At 44.2% G+C, this 19,941-nt stretch overlaps 2 protein-coding genes across 2 annotated transcripts in view; both read left to right on the top strand.

Annotated features, from left to right (window-relative positions):
• The first annotated feature begins 718 nt into the window (after positions 1 to 718).
• LOC307200135 (serine/threonine-protein kinase SBK2-like) lies at positions 719 to 16,004 on the top strand. The gene is given in 6 exon segments (XM_079948535.1): positions 719 to 1,045; positions 1,048 to 1,088; positions 9,469 to 9,641; positions 11,319 to 11,521; positions 12,224 to 14,989; positions 15,366 to 16,004. Coding segments are annotated over 5 exon segments (1,053 nt in total). The 5' UTR covers positions 719 to 967; the 3' UTR covers positions 12,782 to 14,989; positions 15,366 to 16,004.
• Positions 16,005 to 18,417: 2,413 nt separating this feature from the next.
• LOC307200120 (uncharacterized protein) overlaps positions 18,418 to 19,941 on the top strand; it is a 38,320-nt gene continuing 36,796 nt past the window's right edge. The window contains exon 1 of the mRNA XM_079948503.1: positions 18,418 to 18,530. The gene's annotated coding sequence lies outside the window, so the exon portion shown is untranslated. The remainder of the gene's footprint in view (positions 18,531 to 19,941) is intronic.

The raw sequence follows: 19,941 nt of genomic DNA, 5'->3' as shown, positions 1-19,941 counted from the left end.
GTTTTGTACAGCAGGACAGCACAGGATTATGTAAAGTGACAAAATAGAAGAGGCTGCTTTTGCATATGCACAGAGTATACTTCACAGCTATCTTTGGTAAAGCAGTAAGAGGCAGGGCTGCTAACACAGAGAACTGGATTGAACTAGGTACCTCTCACTTATGAGAGTGTGACTTACTTCTCCCTATTCACTCTTTCTGTACTATTCAAAATGATATACATCTCTTTTGCGTACCACCAACTATTGTACTGAATGCAAAAAAGTACTCGCTGCTTAATTTTTTCTCTCTAGTGTGGAAGACAATTCATTTCCCTAAGTGAAATATTGGCTTTCGGGGACATTCAGGCTTTCTTACAAGCCTGGGCTTGCTGTACATGTTACATAAGCTGCACCACCCTGGTTTCCATGGAAACCGCCTTTAAGAGGTAGCCAGCTGTTGGCAACCTCAGAACATGGTACAGACATTTGTCACAGCTTACTCTTGCAGGATCCCTTGTACTTTTCAGCTAGAATGCATAGTGTGGAGAGGAGATGGACACGTGGGGGGTGCAGAAGGAGGGAGACCACGATTTCCCCCCTGCTTGTCTGCTTGCTTCCTCTCTCTCTTTCTCTCTCTCTCTCCCCGTCCCCATGCAGTGAAGAGACATGGACACAGGATGTCACTGTATCACAACTGCAGCATAAAGGATTATGGGGAATGGCAGAGGACTGTGGGAGAGAGGTGAAAGGCCATTGAATCCCCCAGAAACAGGAGCCCAAACTCTTGCTGCGGGTTAGGTATCCTGGCAGATGCCATGGTCTGGGCTGAATGCTGCCGGGTGGACAGCCTGCCTGGTATGCTCAACTCTTTCATCTGTCCTAGAGAGATAGATGACACCCTCGCTTGCGCTCCCCCTCTTCAAACTCCAGCTCCATAGGGTGTGTGTGGCACAGGAGAAGAGGCGGAGCGTCACGCTTAGACCCGGTAATGCCTGGCAGACACCCCGGCTGCACTCTGGACAGTTTCACCAGACAGCAGCAGAAGCAAGAAAGCGAGCGAGAGAGATAGAGAGACTGGGCACTCCAGAGATCCTTCAGCACAGCAGGAAGTAAGTACCAGGTGGAGTCCGCGGTGTCAGGGTGGGGAACTAGGTCCTGGGGTCAGCTCTGTTACCTGGGGCTTCAGACAGCAGAGTCCTGATGGAACAATCTGACAGGTGGCTTCCATTCAAATAACTATGGGTCTGCCTGCTACCCCAGTGCTTTTGGACAGTTTGCAAAGGTGTTCTCGGGTACCGAATCCAAGAGAACAGCCCAACTGTGTAAGCCAAAGCCAGAATAAAGGGCAAGAAATAATTATCTACACTGACTAATCAGCACAGAGCATTCATTCTAAAAAGTGTCCCTGGTTTTTGTCTGGGCGATTGATGTGTGAGGAATTGCAGCGCAGTGCAGCAGAAATGTGCAGGAAGAGGCAGGTGTTAAGGACTAGAATTCTAGCAAAGCGTCCATCGTTTGCCTGCTACTGTTCTATACTTCTTTCCCACGTCTTTCCAGTTATGTCTTGTACTGTGTATGTTCATGTTGCCACCTCATAAGTGGCTGTCAGTAGCAGGGGTGATGAAATGTGCAGAACATTGATGTCACATTGCACATTATGTTATAGTACATGTGCCCGGGAAGGGAGAAGAACAAATACAAAGGGGCAGCTCAGTGTCCCTTGTGTCTAATTCCACACTACATTTACTGGCCAAAGTTTCCAATATTTGAGTAAAAACCTGTATAAATCCCAGAGGGGTTTTCTTTCTCATCCAAGACTCACAATTAAGGTTTCTTTGCAGTTATCTAATCCGTGATGCCCGGTAAGAATACAGTAATATACAGGTGTGTGTACCAACAGGAGTGAATGCATTCCCCTCCCCCTTGCCCTGTGGTCCCTCTCAATCTTTGTTTTTCAAAGGAAACACATACTTGCCTTCATATCCAGCAGTTATCAGTGGCAGACTTTGGGCTCTCACATTTCAGCGGCGCCCTGTGCGACGCTAAAGTTCAGTCCCCCCACCTCGCACGCACCATTCTACATCATTATTGCAGCGCCCCCTGTTGCACGGTGCCCAGAGTGACCAAACCAGTCATGCTACCCTAAAACCGCCTCTGCAGGGATCACTTATTTATCCGTTTCAGGTAGGCTGCATTCTATTTTATTAAAAGTGTCTTGCAAGCTTCCTATTCAAATTATCCAGCACCTGAAAAAACAGCTTCTAAAAAGGAAGAAAATAAAAAAAGCCCTAGGGGAGTGTGTGTGGCTTTGTGATGTACAAGGGTCAGTCAATTAGCATGGAACACATCTGGTTTGTGTTGGTAAACCAATATACGGTAGCAAATTTTCTCTTTAGCTCATTCCTGTAGGGAAGATTGTGCATCCAGCCAAAACAGGGTCTGTGCTTGCACAGTGTTCTGACTGCTCTAATCAGGTAGGTCTGTGCACCGGCATGTATGAACACATGTAGCTGTTTTATATGCTGTCAGACCATTGGGCCTCTGTAGTCCAATATTATCTACTACAACTGGTAACATTTTATCAAGATCTCAGGCAAATAGAATTCCTTGCCCTACTTCCCACGCTTTAACTGGAGATCCTGCACAGTGCACTGCAAGACAAAAAAACACTTTCATTGAGCTCAGGCCCTCCAAAATAACAGAGGCAATTCAGAACTACTGCTATGCTTATGGTCATGCCTTTTCCCTGCTCGAACCACAGCAGCTTTTTGTCCACAGTAAGCAGATGGCCAGAGTCCTTCAGTGTGAGCGGAAAGTACCAGGCTGCTGTCGACAACACACTCCTGCTGCTACAGCTTGCAGCAGTGTAGAAAACTGATAGCTCCTATCCTGTGCATCAGTAAAAAGCACAAAAATTGTTACCAGACATGATGGTTGTATGAACTGGCCTGCACGCAGTTTTAACTGCTATGGGGGAATGTGTGCTTAAAACATAGCTGTCAACTTTTCCCTTTTCTTGTGAGGAATCCTATTCGGAATAAGGGAATTTCCCTTAAAAAAAGGGAAACATTGACAGCTATGGCTTAAAAGCCTTCTGTGATTGTTCTCTGTGTTTAGCTGAACCACTAAACAAGGTCTCTGCACATTCCAACATTGTTTTTTTTTATAAACAACACACAACTAAATTCCACACAAAAAACGAATTAGTCAACTTCTATATTAAATAAAGCAAATGTCTGCACATCTATTCTTATTTCACATTAACTTCCTCACCAACATGGTGAAAGGGGGAAGCTATGCAAGGTGCTGAATCTCTGAAACCCTGGGAATCCTGCTCAGCCCTTACCCTTGTTTTTGAAATTTCACCAGCTATCTGCAAGCCTACCCAGAACATTAAGGACTAGACACTTACTAGTCCTTACAGGTGACAGCAGTGGGGCAGAGGACAAGGTGATGGTAGTGGGTGTATGCCATTTTCTGTTTTGCCTCAAATGGCAAAATGCTCTTCACTCAGTGGCAACTTCACAAGCCCTGGCCTAAACTTGCACAGATAAACAGAATACCTTTGCCCTTTAGAAATTACAACAGGAAAGAGGGATGCCTATTTACTTGTAATTTTCTTCCGTTGGGCATAAGCAGTGCTTTAAATAAAGAATGTAGTGAGTGTTTCACAAGGAGTTTGAGCTTGTAAAGAAGTTGTTTTCTAAAACCGATTGTTCTCACCTAGTAAGCTTAGCTCCTCCTGAATAGTTGTTCCTTAATTGCTAGTATTATGTTAGAATCAAGGAGGAACTAATGATAATGAAGGCAAGGCAGGGTAGCCAATTTGCATTGAAAAAAGAAAGGAAATCACCAAAAAAGAATTGCATAAAAGATAGATTAATTTATATGTATTGATGCAAATTTTGAAAATGTTTTCTATAATTTACACAAAATACATCTCCCTGTATGGAGTGAGGCTGTGGACAGGCGGCCTGTGCACTTGCTCAGTCTGCTCCCAGGCATTGCTAACCGTTGATGGGCAGCTTCAAGGCACTTGGTTTTCCTTCTTACATTTCTTCATCTTTAAACCAAATGGCCATTCAAACTGAAGAAACACACCTTCATATAGAGAGCTGTCCTTCCAAGAAAGAATTGACCTCTGTAGAGTAGATCATATGGCCATCCAAAGGCAAGGTTTGGAGGTCAGATTTCAAAACAGGAGGGGAAGCAAAAAGCACAAACGTGAGAGGAGTTGTCTCCTTCAAAAATGGAAGAATGGCCTTATCTTCTGAATCTCTCTGACCTTTCATAGGATCAGAGGCAGGCTCTGTTCTCTTGCATGAGTAGAAAATTCACCATAGAACTCACATGCCCTTTAAACCAGGAAGCAGAATTTCACAGAAATTGTGGCAAAGCATCAAACAGACCAGTTGGGTCCACCTTTATTAGTAGTGGGGTAGCAGCAAGGTTTATCCGTGGACTGCACCTATAGGTAGAGCGAATGAAGGAGAGGAAGAGGGCACTTAATGAAAAGTTTTACTCTTTTTTGACTAGTGAAAAATGGTCTCTTTTGCCCTGTGCAAATGAATGGTACCTGAGTGAAACAGGCCTCAGATTTGCTCGGTTACCAGGGCAACCGCCTCCCCTTCAACCCTGCTTTGCGTGCAAGGATTGTCCTGAGAGGCAGATTGGGTTCCTTGCGAGTGTCCAAGCCCACATGATCGATCACAGCCAAGTGGCATGCAGCAGCAGCCGCGAATGGGCGGGCCAAATATTTGTTGCTTTGCCTGTAACTGGAGAGTATTCTGTGAAGTCTTGGTTGGTGTCTCTGCCACTCATTTGGAAGAGATACAGCCGTGATGGGAGATGAGACTTCCTTCACTTCACACTGAAGCTTAAAGGAGAGGAGATTTATAGTTAGTAGCAATAAAAACACACTGTGTTTTTATTTACTATTGTAAATGATAATAATAATCCAATGCTGAGCAAGTGGGGTATGCGAGGGCTGCAGGGGAGAGGAGGGGGGAGTGTTGTTGCACAGCCTTGTGTTTTTACTCTGGGCTTAAAATCAAATGATGAGTCTTTGTACCATGTTTTTATTTTATTTTTCACACAGTGATCTATTTGTGTGAAATTGCCCCTATGCGTGAGAGAAACCAGAAGGTTATTGCATCAGAGGGGTCATAAAATGGATGCAATACCTTTTCATTTGCTAGGTCTAATAAAAGCAAGACGCCCTACGAGCATGTACAAAATGCCAACTGCTCCCACCACTGAATAACCAACACCAGACACTACACCACTGATCTAGCTCATCCAGACTTCCAGGCACCCTTGAGCCTCAAGCTTATTTATTTATTTATTTAACCATCTTTCTCTCTCCCTTTCACATTTGCCTCTGTTTACTGGGCTTATCTCTAGGAGCAGGCTAGGCAGAAGAGAGAAAAAGGAGAGGGTGGTTGGACCTTGCCATGCCCTTTCCCTTTGCCTCTAGAAGCTTGGAAACGGATCTCCAGTGGCTTTAAGAGCGTGTCAATCCCATTTAGGCCCAAATCCCCATGAACTTTCCTAGCCTGTAAGAGAGGACGCTTGGCATGGAATCAGAAGGCAGGCACTCTGGCAGCAGCTAAGCAAAGGGGGCTACAGGCGACTGTGTCCATCTTCCGCGGGGCACCAGAAATGTAATTTAGAACATGACATAGAGCCAGTCTGCTCACCCACTTGAACTGGACCAAAAAAGAGTGTGTAGAAAGAAATCACTATCAAAGGGATTTTCCATTCTGCCTTCCAGCATTCTAGAGTTCTGCACAGTTCTCCAACCGGGACAATGTTTTATAAGTGGAATTAGTTAGGGAGATTGATACACTTTAGCCTTGCTAAATTTGGAATATGTCTGTATGGAGTGGGAGAGGGGAAAGGGACTAGAATCAAAAATTGTGGCTCAAAGAATCTCAGGGATACTACAGAGGCAGTGCATCCAATCTGCTGTAGATGCAACTGTTTCAGCTTGTTTGGCCTGGCCCACTTATAATGTAGACTACGTAGATGGAAACACCAAGCTGTTACAATACATCTACATGCAAGACTTCCCACAGTTGACATGTAAGGATTAAGAGGGCAAAGGATACAGTATATGCCCTTTCTAGGGTTAGAGTTGCATCTACGCATATACAGAGTACCTTTGCTTGACTTCCATCATAGATGCTGGATTGGCTCAGCTGAGGGAGGTCTAATACCTCTCTTTTTTTTTTTTGGTAGCCCCAGGTGGGGAGGAGCAGTGGCTGTGTGGAAAAACCTGCCTGGAGAGGAAAAGCAAACTCGGGCTACTGTTGTGCATCTATCTATGTGCCAGAGACTTGCCCTGAGTTTCTGTATTAAATTTCTTTGATAAATAATTATATTAAATCTATTGTGTGCTTAATTTATATATATTATACATATAAACATATCTGTGTATATTAAATAATATAAACTATATTGCAAACACTTTAATTAACAATATAGAAATTTAATTCAGCGTGTGGCTTGCAGGTTCTGTGCTGAAGTGCTCTTGCAGACCACTTCGTCTGAGAGGCTGGACTGCCCTGAGCTAAGAGCAGACGAAGCCCGCAAGGCTCTTAGTCTGAGTACAGAAGGCTAACTAGTTTAGATGTACTCTGTGTGGCAATTCACAGAAACTAGAATCCATATCCAAACACTGCACTGTGGAAAAGAATGCCAGCTGCTTCTTATGGGATGATCACATGCATTCCTATTTAGTGGATGAGCATGACAACACACACATATGGTTTTATTTATCTGTGTGAAAACTATAAATCCTCTCTCTTTCTCACTCACTCTCTCTCTCACACACACACAAAACAACAACAACAACAACACAGAATGAATTAAGAGGAGGTTAAGGGGTGATATGATAGCCATGTTCAAATATATAAAAGGATGTCACATAGAGGAGGGAGAAAGGTTGTTTTCTGCTGCTCCAGAGAAGCGGACACGGAACAATGGTTCCAAACTACAAGAAAGAAGATTCCACCTAAACATTAGGAAGAACTTCCTGACAGTAAGAGCTGTTTGACAGTGGAATTTGCTGTCAAGGAGTGTGGTGGAGTCTCCTTCTTTGGAGGTCTTTAAGCAGAGGCTTGACAACCATATGTCAGGAGTGCTCTGATGGTGTTTCCTGCTTGGCAGGGGGTTGGACTCGATGGCCCTTGTGGTCTCTTCCAGCTCTATGATTCTATGATTCTATGATTCTATGATTCTATGATTCTATGAATTATATTAGGAGGTGTTTATAAGTAGCTTGGATTGACATTATTTCCCCTGGTTCTATATGCTCCTGTTCTGGCAACTAGTCAGGAGGACTTTAAAAGTCTGGCTGTTTGGCAAGCCTAAAATTGCTTCCTGGTGTCCTAAATGAGCAAAAGCATGGAGCTAGGGGCACCTTTTAAGCTACCCATAAAGAGGAACGCATTGCAACTTAACCCACATTTACTATTTTCCCTCAAAACTGCTGAAATTGGATTGAGTGGTTGCGCTGTGCATTCAAACAGATTGTGTGATATGTTGCTGGTCTGATAACTTCATTACTACTTCAGCATCATAATAACAACAACTCAGTCCAAATCTACTCAGCCCACATGCCTGCCACATCAATATGGATGTGTGAATGAATTTACCTTCAGTTAGGGCTAGAGTGCCTAGTCAAATAGATTAATCCATCAAAACATTTTGACTGATGAAAAGGTGTCCTGAATTACTCAGGCAGTGGGATTTTTTTTTTTTAAAAAAAAATGTAAGTACTTAAGTGCAGATGATGTCTTGGAAGAGGTGGCTCCTCCTGTGTGAAAGAGAAGAGGAAGGATGCCCTTTCAAGATGATGTTTTCTGAATGAATTGTAAGACTAATACCACCTTCAACTGAAAGGACTTCTTTCTACTTTTCCTTCTGAGAGGTAATTCCTTTCGAAAGAATTCAGCCCAGAAATATCATCTAAGTGGAGAGCTAAAGCATGCTTTAAAAAAACCAACTGGACCTTGGAGACGTGGGATGGAACTGGGAATTAACAATGTGCAACATTCAGATGTGGACATTGGGGGACAGGGGCAGGGAACTCAAATTTAGGTTGAAATTACACAGTATGTAGGTTTCTGCTCCGTGGTTGCCCCAAGGCCATCTGGACCAATTCATACTTTTCATGGTGTATAAAGAGTGCCAGGCATGTGTGTTCTTCTGTTTCAAGGTCATTGAAAGGTTTCCAGGGTATCTGAACACCCTGGGGAGCTGCGGGGAAGCAAAGAAAGGCAAAGACTCATCCTAGAGACCTTTTGGAACTATAGGATGGCTCTGTTTATCAGTGGCGTAGCGTGGGGGGTGCAGGGGGGGCCGGCCACACCGGGCGCAACATCTGGGGTTAGGGTTAGGGGGCTCAAATCCACGGGTTAGGGGGCGCAAATTACTTGCCTTGCCCCGGGTGCTGACAACCCACACTACGCCACTGCTGTTTATTGCCTTGGCCCAAGAGACACCAAATAGTGAGGAGAATGCGTCATTACCATATGTTGAGGGGGAAGAGGGGAGGTAAATGACTTCCTTCCCTGTTCTGCAAATGGGACTTGAGACTGGTGGGTGGTGAGGGCACATCTGCATGGTAGGGAACCACTACCAACCTTCTTGCAATCTGAAACAAACTCCTGGGACATTCAGTGCAGGAGAAACTAGTCCTTGGAAAAACGAGGAATTTTTGAGAACCCAGCAAAAAGTAATAAAAAAGTTTGGGCAATATGAGTGACCATACCTCTATAGGAGTGCCATTAGATGCTCTCTCCCTCCCCACCAGGAAAGAAGGAGTGAGTGAAGATCTGCAACAGGAACAAGTGGGGAATAAAGATCTACCTCAGGATCTGCTGCTCCTGTGGATCCTGCTGCCTGAGGTGGTCACCTCACTTTGCCTCATGGGTGGGCTGGCCCTGCTGCTTGGACCATCTGAAGAGATATTTCAAGTAACAAAAACAACATTTTTTTTATTTGTACCTCGCTCTTCTGACTGGGGTGCCATTAAAAAAACAAAACAAATCACCTTGGTTAGGACTATAGTGGTACCTCGGGTTAAGTACTTAATTCATTCCGGAGGTCTGTTCTTAACCTGAAACTGTTCTTAACCTGAAGCACCACTTTAGCTAATGGGGCCTCCTGCTGCTGCTGCGCCGCCAGAGCAAAATTTCTGTTCTTATCCTGAAGCACTATTTCTGGGTTAGTGGAGTCTGTAACCTGAAGCATATGTAACCTGAAGCGTATGTAACCCGAGGTAATTTTGTAACCCACTGTAATTTTGTTTGCTACATTTGGATTTCTTGTGCTGTTTGGTTGTTTTCAATTACTTGTGACTTAGGAGAATTGAAATGTTATATATTCGTATATATGTAGAGAACTGGCTTTCTGCTGTCCTCCCCTGCCCAACGCAATTCATTTCAAGCTGTACTTAGCAATTTCTTCCTGTGTTTCTTGCAGCTTGGTCATGGACCTGTCCTCAGGCATGGAGGCCCAAGCTCTCCTAGAAGACATGTTGGAAATCACGTCCCAGAGTTTGGTGCACATGGAGGTGTCTGAGCACTACCACATCATCAAGGAGTTGGGCAAGGGGAAATATGGGCAGGTGGTGCTGGTGACTCACAGGAAGAGAGGTAAGGGTGGATTGCCTTGTGTGCTCTGGCAACTCCACTCACCAACAAGCTGTTTACGTTGAAAGGGCAACTAGGGATGAGAATACTTCAGTGGCCAGGTGTGCCACTGGAGAAGGTTGGACCACTTGCCATAACCAATGGGTGTGGTAACAATTTCAAATTACTATATGTGATCTGTGGTCAGCCAGTCATACACAGCAGTGGTCATGGACAGAACTGGCCATTTTTTTTAAAAAAACCCCCACTCTATTCAGTGACTCGTTTCATTCATTTATTAAACTTATGAATCACTTGTCACCTGAAGGTCCCCAAGTGGGTGACAAGACCTCTACTGTGGGCATTTGGTGCGAAAAAACTTATCATTGCCTGTGGAGGCATTCACCTTCCATCTCGTGACTGTAGAAAGAGTGCCCAAACAATTTCAAACAAACTCCACATATCAAGCAACATTCTTGACCCAGCTCTTAGTGGTTTCACTGAAGCCCATTTTAATGAAAATATCATTGTGAATGTAGTCCTTACAACTTGTCTTGTGCCTAAAAGATTTATGGGCCCCAAAAAGAATGAATGGGACTGATTCTCCCCAATTCTGAAATTCAGAATTAACAGCATAATCCTACCCGCGTCTATTCATAAGAAAGTCTGGTAAAGGTAAAGGGACTCCTGACCATTATGTCCAATCGTGACCGACTCTGGGGTTGTGGCACTCATCTTGCTTTATTGGCTGAGGAAGCCGGCGTATAGCTGCTGGGTCATGTGGCCAGCATGAATAAGCCACTTCTGGTGAACCAGAGCAGCGCACAGAAACGCTGTTTACCTTCCCGCTGGAGCGGTACCTATTTATCTACTTGCACTTTGACGTGCTTTCGAACTGCTAGGTTGGCAGGAGCACGGACCGAGCAACGGGAGCTCACCCCGTTGTAGGGATTCAAACTGCTGACCTTCTGATCGGCAAGTCCTAGGCTCTGTGGTTTAACCCACATCAAATGGAACTTACTCCCATGTCAATGGGGCTAAGAACCCCCTTCAATGCAGGAATTTTATCTAAAGCCTCTGCTTAATAACTGCCAATGAAGGAGAGTCCATTACCTTCTGAGGCAGTCCAGCAACCACTGTCCAGCAGCGCTTACTGTTAGAAAGTTTTCCCTGATGTTCTCCAAGAATTCTCAGAGATTAGACAGAGGCTCTGAGATTACACACACAAGCTCTTTTAGTATGATTGGGTGCAGCTCATCAGGCTCTAGATAGATAGGATGAGCTGCTGCAAATCCCTGCTTTCTAAATCCAAGTCTTGTTCAAGTGTTTGAAAGGGAACACCCTCATCTCCTCACCACCCCCTCATTTTGTTGCTACTGCAATTCCCCCTCTTCTAATCCATGTTTAGCTAGAATGGTTGAACTTGTATCTTAATTATCTCACATGTATGAGTGCTGTATGTTAAAGAGACTTCACCTTACTTGATTTGATTGATAGATGTAATCCCTCTCCTCCCACTATCCAACTTTATATATATATATATATATATATATATATATATATATATATATATATATATTTAAAAAATGCAATTGGAGTAATACTACGTTTCAGTTGTCTGTTGTGGAAATACATTTACTGTTATTGGAGTAGTATTATCTCAATGTCTCATTCACTTTTGTATCTCTCAACCTCCCTCAGGGACCCCTATGGCTCTCAAGCTGCTGCCTAAGGCAAGCACTAAACTGGAGAATTTCTTGTATGAATACTGTGTGGCCCTCTCACTCTCCACACACCCTGCCATTGTTGGAATGTTTGGCATCGCCATAGAGTCCAGCCAGCACTATGGTTTTCTTTATGAGGCAGCCTTGCACAAGGACCTCATCTCCATTATCAAGCCCAAGGTAAGGAATATACACGGACATCCAATGCAAAGCTTAGCTCCCAGCACCCCATGCTCGGGTCTCCTCAGGGAGGAAGGGCAGGATAAAAATACAGTCATACCTTGGATCCGAATGCCTTGGTACTCGGATGTTTTGGCTCCCGAATGTCGTAAACCCAGAAGTGAGTGTTCTGGTTTGCGAATGTTCTTTGGGACCCAAACGTCTGACAGGGCTTCTGCGGTTTCCAATTGGCTGCAGGAGCTTTTGAATGTTTTGGAAGTTGAACAGACTTCTGGAACAGATTCTGTTCGACTTCCATCGTATGACTGTATAATGAAGGAATGAATAATTGGCTTCAGCTAGGAATTCTACCAACACATGCGTGGTTTTATTTCTGAAATCGTGAAATAGCTGTTAATTAAACAAATTACACCAGGAATTTAAAACAAAAAATCCATAGATTAAACAAAAGCAGTGGGGCAAAGCCTTTTGAAGCTTGCAGCTGAATGTGTCTTGAGATATTTTAACATGGGTTGATGCAGTCAGGGTGGCATCACAGAGGGAAAGGAAATGTGACGTTTATTTTTAAATGCCTGTTGAGATTTTGTTGCTTTATTCAAGAGCAGAAAAGGGCTTGTGTTTCAGTGGCAGAGCCTAAACGCTTATGAGGAAGTGAGGAGACCCGACATGATAAAAACACGTGCCTTTCTCTTCTCTGACCAGGCTGGCATCCCTGAGCCAGCAGCCAAGCTTTGTGCCAAACAGCTGGTGAGTGCTCTGGACTTCATCCACAGCCGGGGCCTTGTCTATCGAGATGTCAAGCCTGAGAACATCCTGCTTTTTGATCGCCATTGCCACTGCATCAAACTGACAGATTTTGGCCTGACGCGGCCCCAGGGCACCCTTCTGCGCCTGGTGGTTGGGATCATCCCTTACACTGCACCCGAGCTGAGCTGTGGCACCGGTGACTCCCCAGGCCTGCCCATTGACGCCAGCCTGGATGCCTGGGCCCTTGGAGTGCTGATCTTCTGCCTGCTCACCGGCTACTTCCCTTGGGAGAAGACGTTGCCTGAGGATTCCTTCTTTGATGACTTTGTGATATGGCAACAGTCCGGCCTAGACGAAGACTTGCCATATCACTGGCGCCCTCTGTCGCCAGATGCCGTCGCCATGTTGCGGAGCCTCCTTGCTCTGGAGCCCACAAAGCGCGGTCCCATCCGCCGGGTACTCAGCTACCTTGACCGGCCATGGCGAGCAGAAGTGGTGGCCAAAGACCCCTAGCATAATAAAGCAGAGCAGGAATCCATTTTATGAGGCTGGGGAGAGAAAAGCACTAAGCAACTCATCCGAATACAAAAGATACTTGCAGGAATTCAAATGTTACGTGCTCTCGGCTGGGTTATTTCACAACATTCCCCAAGGAACGTAACACTGGACGTTCAGATTTCAGGAGGAGAGAAAATGTGTATTCTGTATGCCATGTGTCTGATCTTCTGGCACTGTTAGTGGCTAAGCATCCTTGTGCTAAGAACAGACTCATCTTATATCCCCAAAGGTAAACTCATTTTTCCACAGGCTGCAGAAGCCGATATTGCCCACCTTCTGCCCATCTTCATCACATCATTTGGGAAAGGCTTGGCATTCCTTGGATGCGAGGAGTGTTAAAGGCTTTTAAGGACATTTACAGTTTCAAACTTTCATAGTGCAACCATACATAAACTTTTATCATGTATACATGGTATCTTTAATTTTATTATCTGTATAGTTTTCATGCTCTGAATGGAGAGTCACTTTTCTCTGAGGGCTCATTCACACTTCTACTTATCCTGTGCATTGGAAAGCATGGGTCCTGGCAGTTTCCTGCTTGTTCCATGTTTTCTAGGCACAGCTCTGAGTGGTTTTGTACCACTGCTTTCCTGAGGAAAAGCTGCTCTTTAGCACTGAATTGGAGCAAACGTCAATCCAGAGAAAACCCGACTGATGTTTGTTCCGATTCAGCAGTAAACAGTGGGTTTTCCCCAGGGAACATCGCAGGGAAGCGGAAATGTGGATGAGCCCTGAGTGTACAGTGGCAAAAGTTATAGGCTGCCAGCCAGCTTCACATTTCACCTGAGTCCACTAGGTGTCCTTAAGAAAGCTTTTAGTGTCTACAATATAGGAATCTAATACAGTACTAGTCTATCTTTGACAGGCTGCTGTAGGGATTGTTGAAATACTGGGTTGGAACCAGACTAACTTAGTTGCACTCAGGCCCCATTGAAATCAATGTGAAAAATTAAGTCATGTTTTCACTTAAGTCTTGCTGATTTCAGTGACATGCATAACTTCTTTTAAAGAAAGAAGGAAAAGGCCTAAGAGCAAAACTCAGTTGAACGCACTTTTCTCAAGATACCAGTTCTACTGTTCCTTGCCCTACTTCTTTTAAAGATTCCTTACAATTAGTGTTACAAAATGTTTTTTCCAGTAAATAGTCATAGTAAGCTATGCGGCCTGCATTTAAGGCAGTGGTGCCCTGTCTTGATTCGTGCTCTATATTTCACACTGCAGTTAGTACCTCATAAAAGAGGTACTAATTTTACCACAATGTCCCTTACTGCTGTGAATGACCTTTAGGGAAATGTTTCACAACCCTCTTCCTCTTTCCTTTTATCACAGATAGCATTTTTAAAGTTTGAAAGCAGAAGGCATCCACAAATCGACCAGTTGCTCAGGTACCCCATTTCCATTGCCTCCATCACCATCCACTGTCTGCCAACCTTATTCAACATTAAGTAGACATCTTCCCTGACTATTTTATAATCCCAGATATATATGTTCCCCATTTTGTATAAAGAGATTTGGATCACCTACTGTAGTTAGTGATGTGGATTCCATTTGTGTGCACTTTTCTATTTCTTTCTTTTTTTTAAAAAAAAAAAGATATATAAAATACCCAGCTCATTTGCGAGGAAGAAAGTCACAATTACGCAACACATAGAGAAAGAAAGACATGGTGTAAAATTTTAAAATAGACTATTGGGATGGAATCAAAAGGTGATGAGCAGTGCTTTTTTTCTATTAAAAAAAAGGTTTCAGTACTCACCATGAAGTTGTTACAGTAAGTACCACACTTTTTAACAACAAAAAAAGAGGTGTTGGTACTGTGTCCCCTTGAGTGCCCCCGGGGGGAAAAAAGCACTGGTGATGATGCCGATTATGTTCCAGCATTCAGCTATTTTCTCATCAATAATGCACATAGAATGCATTCCTAGAAATATCAGCAAATTTCTTTGTCCCATCAATTTCTGTGCTGTGATAAAGTTCTGTTGTTCTAACGGAATAATTGCCATATTGCAAATCTTCACTCACTACTGTCCTTCCCCCGTTCCCCCACGGGTACATTTAAAATATTTTGTGCGCTCCCCAAATTATCTAATTTCTAGAGGGCAAATACATTTGTAAACACATTTATGGTGCAAACAGCAACGATAACCAAATGTATTTATTAAGGTAAAGGTAAAGGTACCCCTGCCCGTACGGGCCAGTCTTGACAGACTCTGGGGTTGTGCGCCCATCTCACTTAAGAGGCCAGGGGCCAGCGCTGTCCGGAGACACTTCCGGGTCACGTGGCCAGCGTGACATCGCTGCTCTGGCAAGCCAGAGCCGCACACGGAAACGCCGTTTACCTTCCCGCTGGTAAGCGGTCCCTATTTATCTACTTGCACCCGGAGGTGCTTTCGAACTGCTAGGTTGGCAGGCGCTGGGACCGAGCAGCGGGAGCGCACCCCGCCGCAGGGATTCGAACCGCCGACCTTTCGATCGGCAAGTCCTAGGCGCTGAGGCTTTAACCCACAGCGCCACCTGCGTCCCAAATGTATTTATTAAGACCAACTAAAAACCCAAAATAAAAAGAGTCTTGCAGGATCAGACCAAACACCTTTCTCACAGCACCCCATTTCTCACAGTGGGCAACTGGATGCCAATGGTGATGGTCCTTTACATTAGCAAAGCTGGGGATTAATTTTAGATGGGTGCTGGGAATTTAAGTGCCCATCTAAAATGCATATCCATTGTATTTATTTATACCTTATAAGGGACTCTGCTAGAAACAGTGCTAGAAATAGATTAGAATAATTGTTGGCTTTTATTAAAGTGTTTTAAGACCTCTTTCAACCCAGCATGCCCTTCTGCATCTGAGATCTTACTTCTTCGGGCCCGCAAAGCTCATAGTCTGAGTACAGAAGGCTAGCTAGTTTAGATGTACTCTGTTTGGCAATTCACAGAAGCTAGAATCCATATCAGGCACCATCTAACATAATCAAATCTGTATGATGTATGTCCCCTGTATGCCCCCAACTACAACAACTACAGCATTGGGCTTTTCATATTGCCTAAATACATCTTCCCTCCTCTTGTTTTAAATTATTTTGCTTAACATGTATGCACAAGAAGAATTATGATGAACACAAAAGTTTGTACACTTCTTTGTGACTTCTTAGCTAGTCCTAATAAAAGTATGATGATACTGCTGCTGTTTGAATTTTTTCTAGTGGACTGACATGGCTGCCCACAAGTTAATTTGTTATATAGGTACTCCTGTCATGGAGCCCTGGTTGCTCAGGTAACCACAGGGAGTGTACAGGCAGGTGGAAGTCTAGCTCACATCAAGTCTTCAGTATGAACATGCAGAAAGGCAAGTGATGGAACACAGAATCTGAGCCCCACCCACTTGTCAACTCAGCACTCAATGGGTACACACTCCTTGGCCAATGGTTGACCAGTTTTAATCCAAAAGGGCTGTCTTACTCATTTGTGACATTTCCAACATGGAAGCAGGAACTTTGGGATGAGACTTTGAATGGTGGAAGCTCAAAGTATGAGCTACCTTTAAATAGGTTGGCCCTATTGGGAGTTGGGCCAGAACCACTTTGAGCTGGATGCGACTCAGAATGTGGTTCACACTTGGCCTCTCCCCTCCCTGTCACTCCCCACCCCGCAAATAGCACCATGAGGGGAGCAGCAGGATAAGAGTTGGGGAAGGTCCTTTTAACACTGGAAGCATACCCTCCAACATTTCTCCAGTGAAAATAGGAGGAGGTCACTTCCAACTCTACAATTCCTTGGTTAATAACAATAATGTTATTATTTATACCCCACCCATCTGACTGGGTTGCCCCAGCCACTTCCAACATATATACAAACATATTAAACATCAAACATTAAAAACTTCCCTATACAGGGCTGCCTTCAGATGTCTTCTAAAAGTTGTATAGTTACTTATCTCCTTGGCTTGAGGGGGTATGTGGTTCACATAACTTTGTAACCTTCAACATCTCTCCAGTGAAAATAAAAGGTAAAGGTAAAGGTAAAGGTACCCTTGCCCGTACGGGCCAGTCTTGACAGACTCTAGGGTTGTGCGCTCATCTCACTCTAGAGGCCGGGAGCCAGCGCTGTCCACAGACACTTCCGGGTCACGTGGCCAGCGTGATGAAGCTGCTCTGGCGAACCGGCACCAGAGCAGCACACGGAAACGTCGTTTACCTTCCGGCTATAAAGCGGTACCTATTTATCTACTTGCACTTAAGGGTGCTTTCAAACTGCTAGGTGGGCAGGAGCTGGGACCGAACGACGGGAGCTCACCCCGACGCAGGGATTCGAACCGCTGACCATGCGATCGGCAAGTCCTAGGCGCTGAGGTTTTACCCAGTGAAAATAGGAATGTCCTAAAGAAAAGTGGGACATTCTGGCATCAAATCAGAAACCGGGGCAGCTTCTGTAAATCCAGGACTGTCTCTGGGAAATAGGGGCACTTGGAGGGTCTGTGGAAATTCAAAAGAAGACTTATTTTTCCCTTTGGGGAAGATGATGGATACTGAGTATTCAATTGGACTGTTTGAGCAAACTGAAAGCTTGAAAACCCCATCAAGTTTTATCAGGTACTTGACTTGAGGACTCAAAAGCAGAATTCAGGCATAGGTTGTGTACACATTATCATTTACCCTGGTTGTAGTGCACTCCCACTGCTGGTGTTTGATGCCGTTAGCCACAATCCACGTATATGCTGTAGTTTCTTTGATGTACTTTCCCTCAAAACAGCATCAATCCAAAAGCAAAATTTAAGCCACATTAGCTTTTTTTTTTTTTTTTAAAAAAAAGCCTCCCTTCCCCATGTGACCAAAGTAACCTCCGGCTTCTATTAAAACCAACATTGACATGGTTTGAAATTAATGAGTTTAGGGCAATAGCAACTTTGGCCCTCATCCAATTCCAAATAGGGCCAGCCTATTTGAAGGGGGGGGGTCATTCCTGGGCATTATTAGCCAAAGGTCAAATTCACACCATACATTTAAAGCACTATGGCACCACTTTAAACAACGATGGCTTCCTCTGAAGAATCCTGGGATGTGTAGTTTGTTAAGGGTACTGAGAGTTGTTAGGAGACCTCTGCTCCACTCCCAGAGCTACAATTCCCAGTGTTCCCTGGGAAGAGGAAGTGCTTGTTAAAACATTCTGGGAATCTCTGGATGATTGATGGCTTCATGAACTGAAACAACATGATACATATATTCACAAGTTTGGGGAGTTGAGAACTGAAATTTGGTTAAAAAATGATTTTGGGGGAGGGTGCTTAAAAAACACAACTGAATTAAAAGGTGAAAAACTCAAAGGTAATAACCGAAAACTCGACAACTTATAACTCTCCCCTCTCTCTACCTAAACACACTAAATTCATCAATATCCTAAAATGTAAATAGATACTTTTTAAACAATAATCTTAAAAAAAAATGTTGGATTATAAATGTGCAATTTTGCAATTGAAAATTTGAATTAGGGAAATCAGCATGTTAATTTCCTTCCTCTTCAACTTCAGTAGCATGTAGAAACTCCTTGCTTAGAATTATTCCTTTCTTAAAGGGAAAGTCGAGGTTAAGGCACGTTCCTCCCTGCACAGGTGTTGCCCTGATCAGTAACACATCCATCAGCTCTGCCTTGTCTCTGTGTTCCTTGGGGACCGCTCAGCGCTGACAATCGGACTGCTGAAACCAACACGGTAAGACCTGCTGAAATCCATTCACCCAAGAAGGGGAGCGGGAGGGGAAAATGTTGGTGGTTTGGCAGTGAATGTCAGGGGTCTAGAAATGGATCTTTCCACCCTTGTCACCCTGGCATAGTAGCAGCTGCTGTGGCTGCAAAGCAGAGCAGAGAGGTGTTTGTAAATATACCGATCTGTTCGCAGCCTTGCTGCCTGCAGGGTGGGAGGCCACTGGCCTTGTGCCTGGATCCGTGAAAGGGCAACACTTCGGCTAATGCAGTGGGGCGGATTCAGTTATGTCCTGAAAGAGGCATCGAGTGGCTGTTAAGGGGGAGGGAAGGGTCAGGAATCTGTGCCTCTTGAGGACAGAATAAAGAGATAACAAGGAGGGCGAAGCAGAAAGCAGGTGGGAACTCAAGCCTGGGTGAGAAGAGCTTTCTCTTTTTAATTTATTATTTCCATCTGTATGCCATTTTCCCAGCTCTGTAGTTCTCAAAGGGGTGCACCCCGACATTAAAAAAAGAAGCAAATGATTCTGACTGCACAATCTCAGCATATTCCTTTAAGGGGAAGAAGTTAGAAACAGGAAGCAAGTACCCAAGGGAGGGTGAAGTTTCTTCATAGTTCCTTTTTTTCACTTCCTAGTTCCCTATTTCATTCTAGCCCCCATCTGCCTTTTTTAATGCTGCCTTTGCAACTGCATAGTGGTTTTGAAAGGAGAAATAAGTGGGTATCCCAGAGTCCCCACATCTTGTAACTAGTAGTTGTAGCATCAAGGGTGATACTACATATCATCTGAAGGCAAGTCCTGTTTTGAGCATGCAAAACGAGGTGCCTGCTTTCTTCATTGGCCTGGTTCACACATAACCCAAAAACATGGTTTATTAAACCATGGCTTAGTGCCATGTATGAACCCATCTCAGCAGGTTAACAAAGGTTTCTGAAAGGTTGCTCATTAACCAAGCTTTTTAGTTGGTTTATAAAGCTTACCTAGTGTTGTAGCTAAGGCTGTGTATTCATTAGTAGCTTGAAATGCAAGGTTGTCTGCTGTTTCAAGCCACTTATGATTCATCATATGCACACTGCTGAACACACCAGAAATTGGGCGGGGATGTATTCACCTAAAGTGCTTTAACTGTTTGGTTTTGCTGTGTTTACAACCCCTGTGAACTCCAGTGAAGCTGTCATCTGCATATGTGCAATGGTTACCTCCAATGTAAACACCACAGCTTATGTTTTCAAATCCGGCAGAAGCTGCTTTGAGGAAAAACACATTAAATACAACAAACGGCACCGTTTCTCAAGAAACTACAGGATACACATGAATTGTGGCTAACATCATGCATATGCAGCTTCAAACACCAGCGAAGCCGGAGTAAACAGTGATGTGACACAACCTTAGTGTTACATGTGAGCCCAGATCTCTTTA

Source organism: Podarcis cretensis, assembly GCF_951804945.1.
Source record: "Podarcis cretensis genome assembly, chromosome: 13".
Classification (NCBI taxonomy): Eukaryota; Metazoa; Chordata; class Lepidosauria; order Squamata; family Lacertidae; genus Podarcis; species Podarcis cretensis.
The sequence above is the reverse complement of the archived record's forward strand: the minus strand, read 5'-3'. Positions and strand labels throughout refer to the sequence as shown.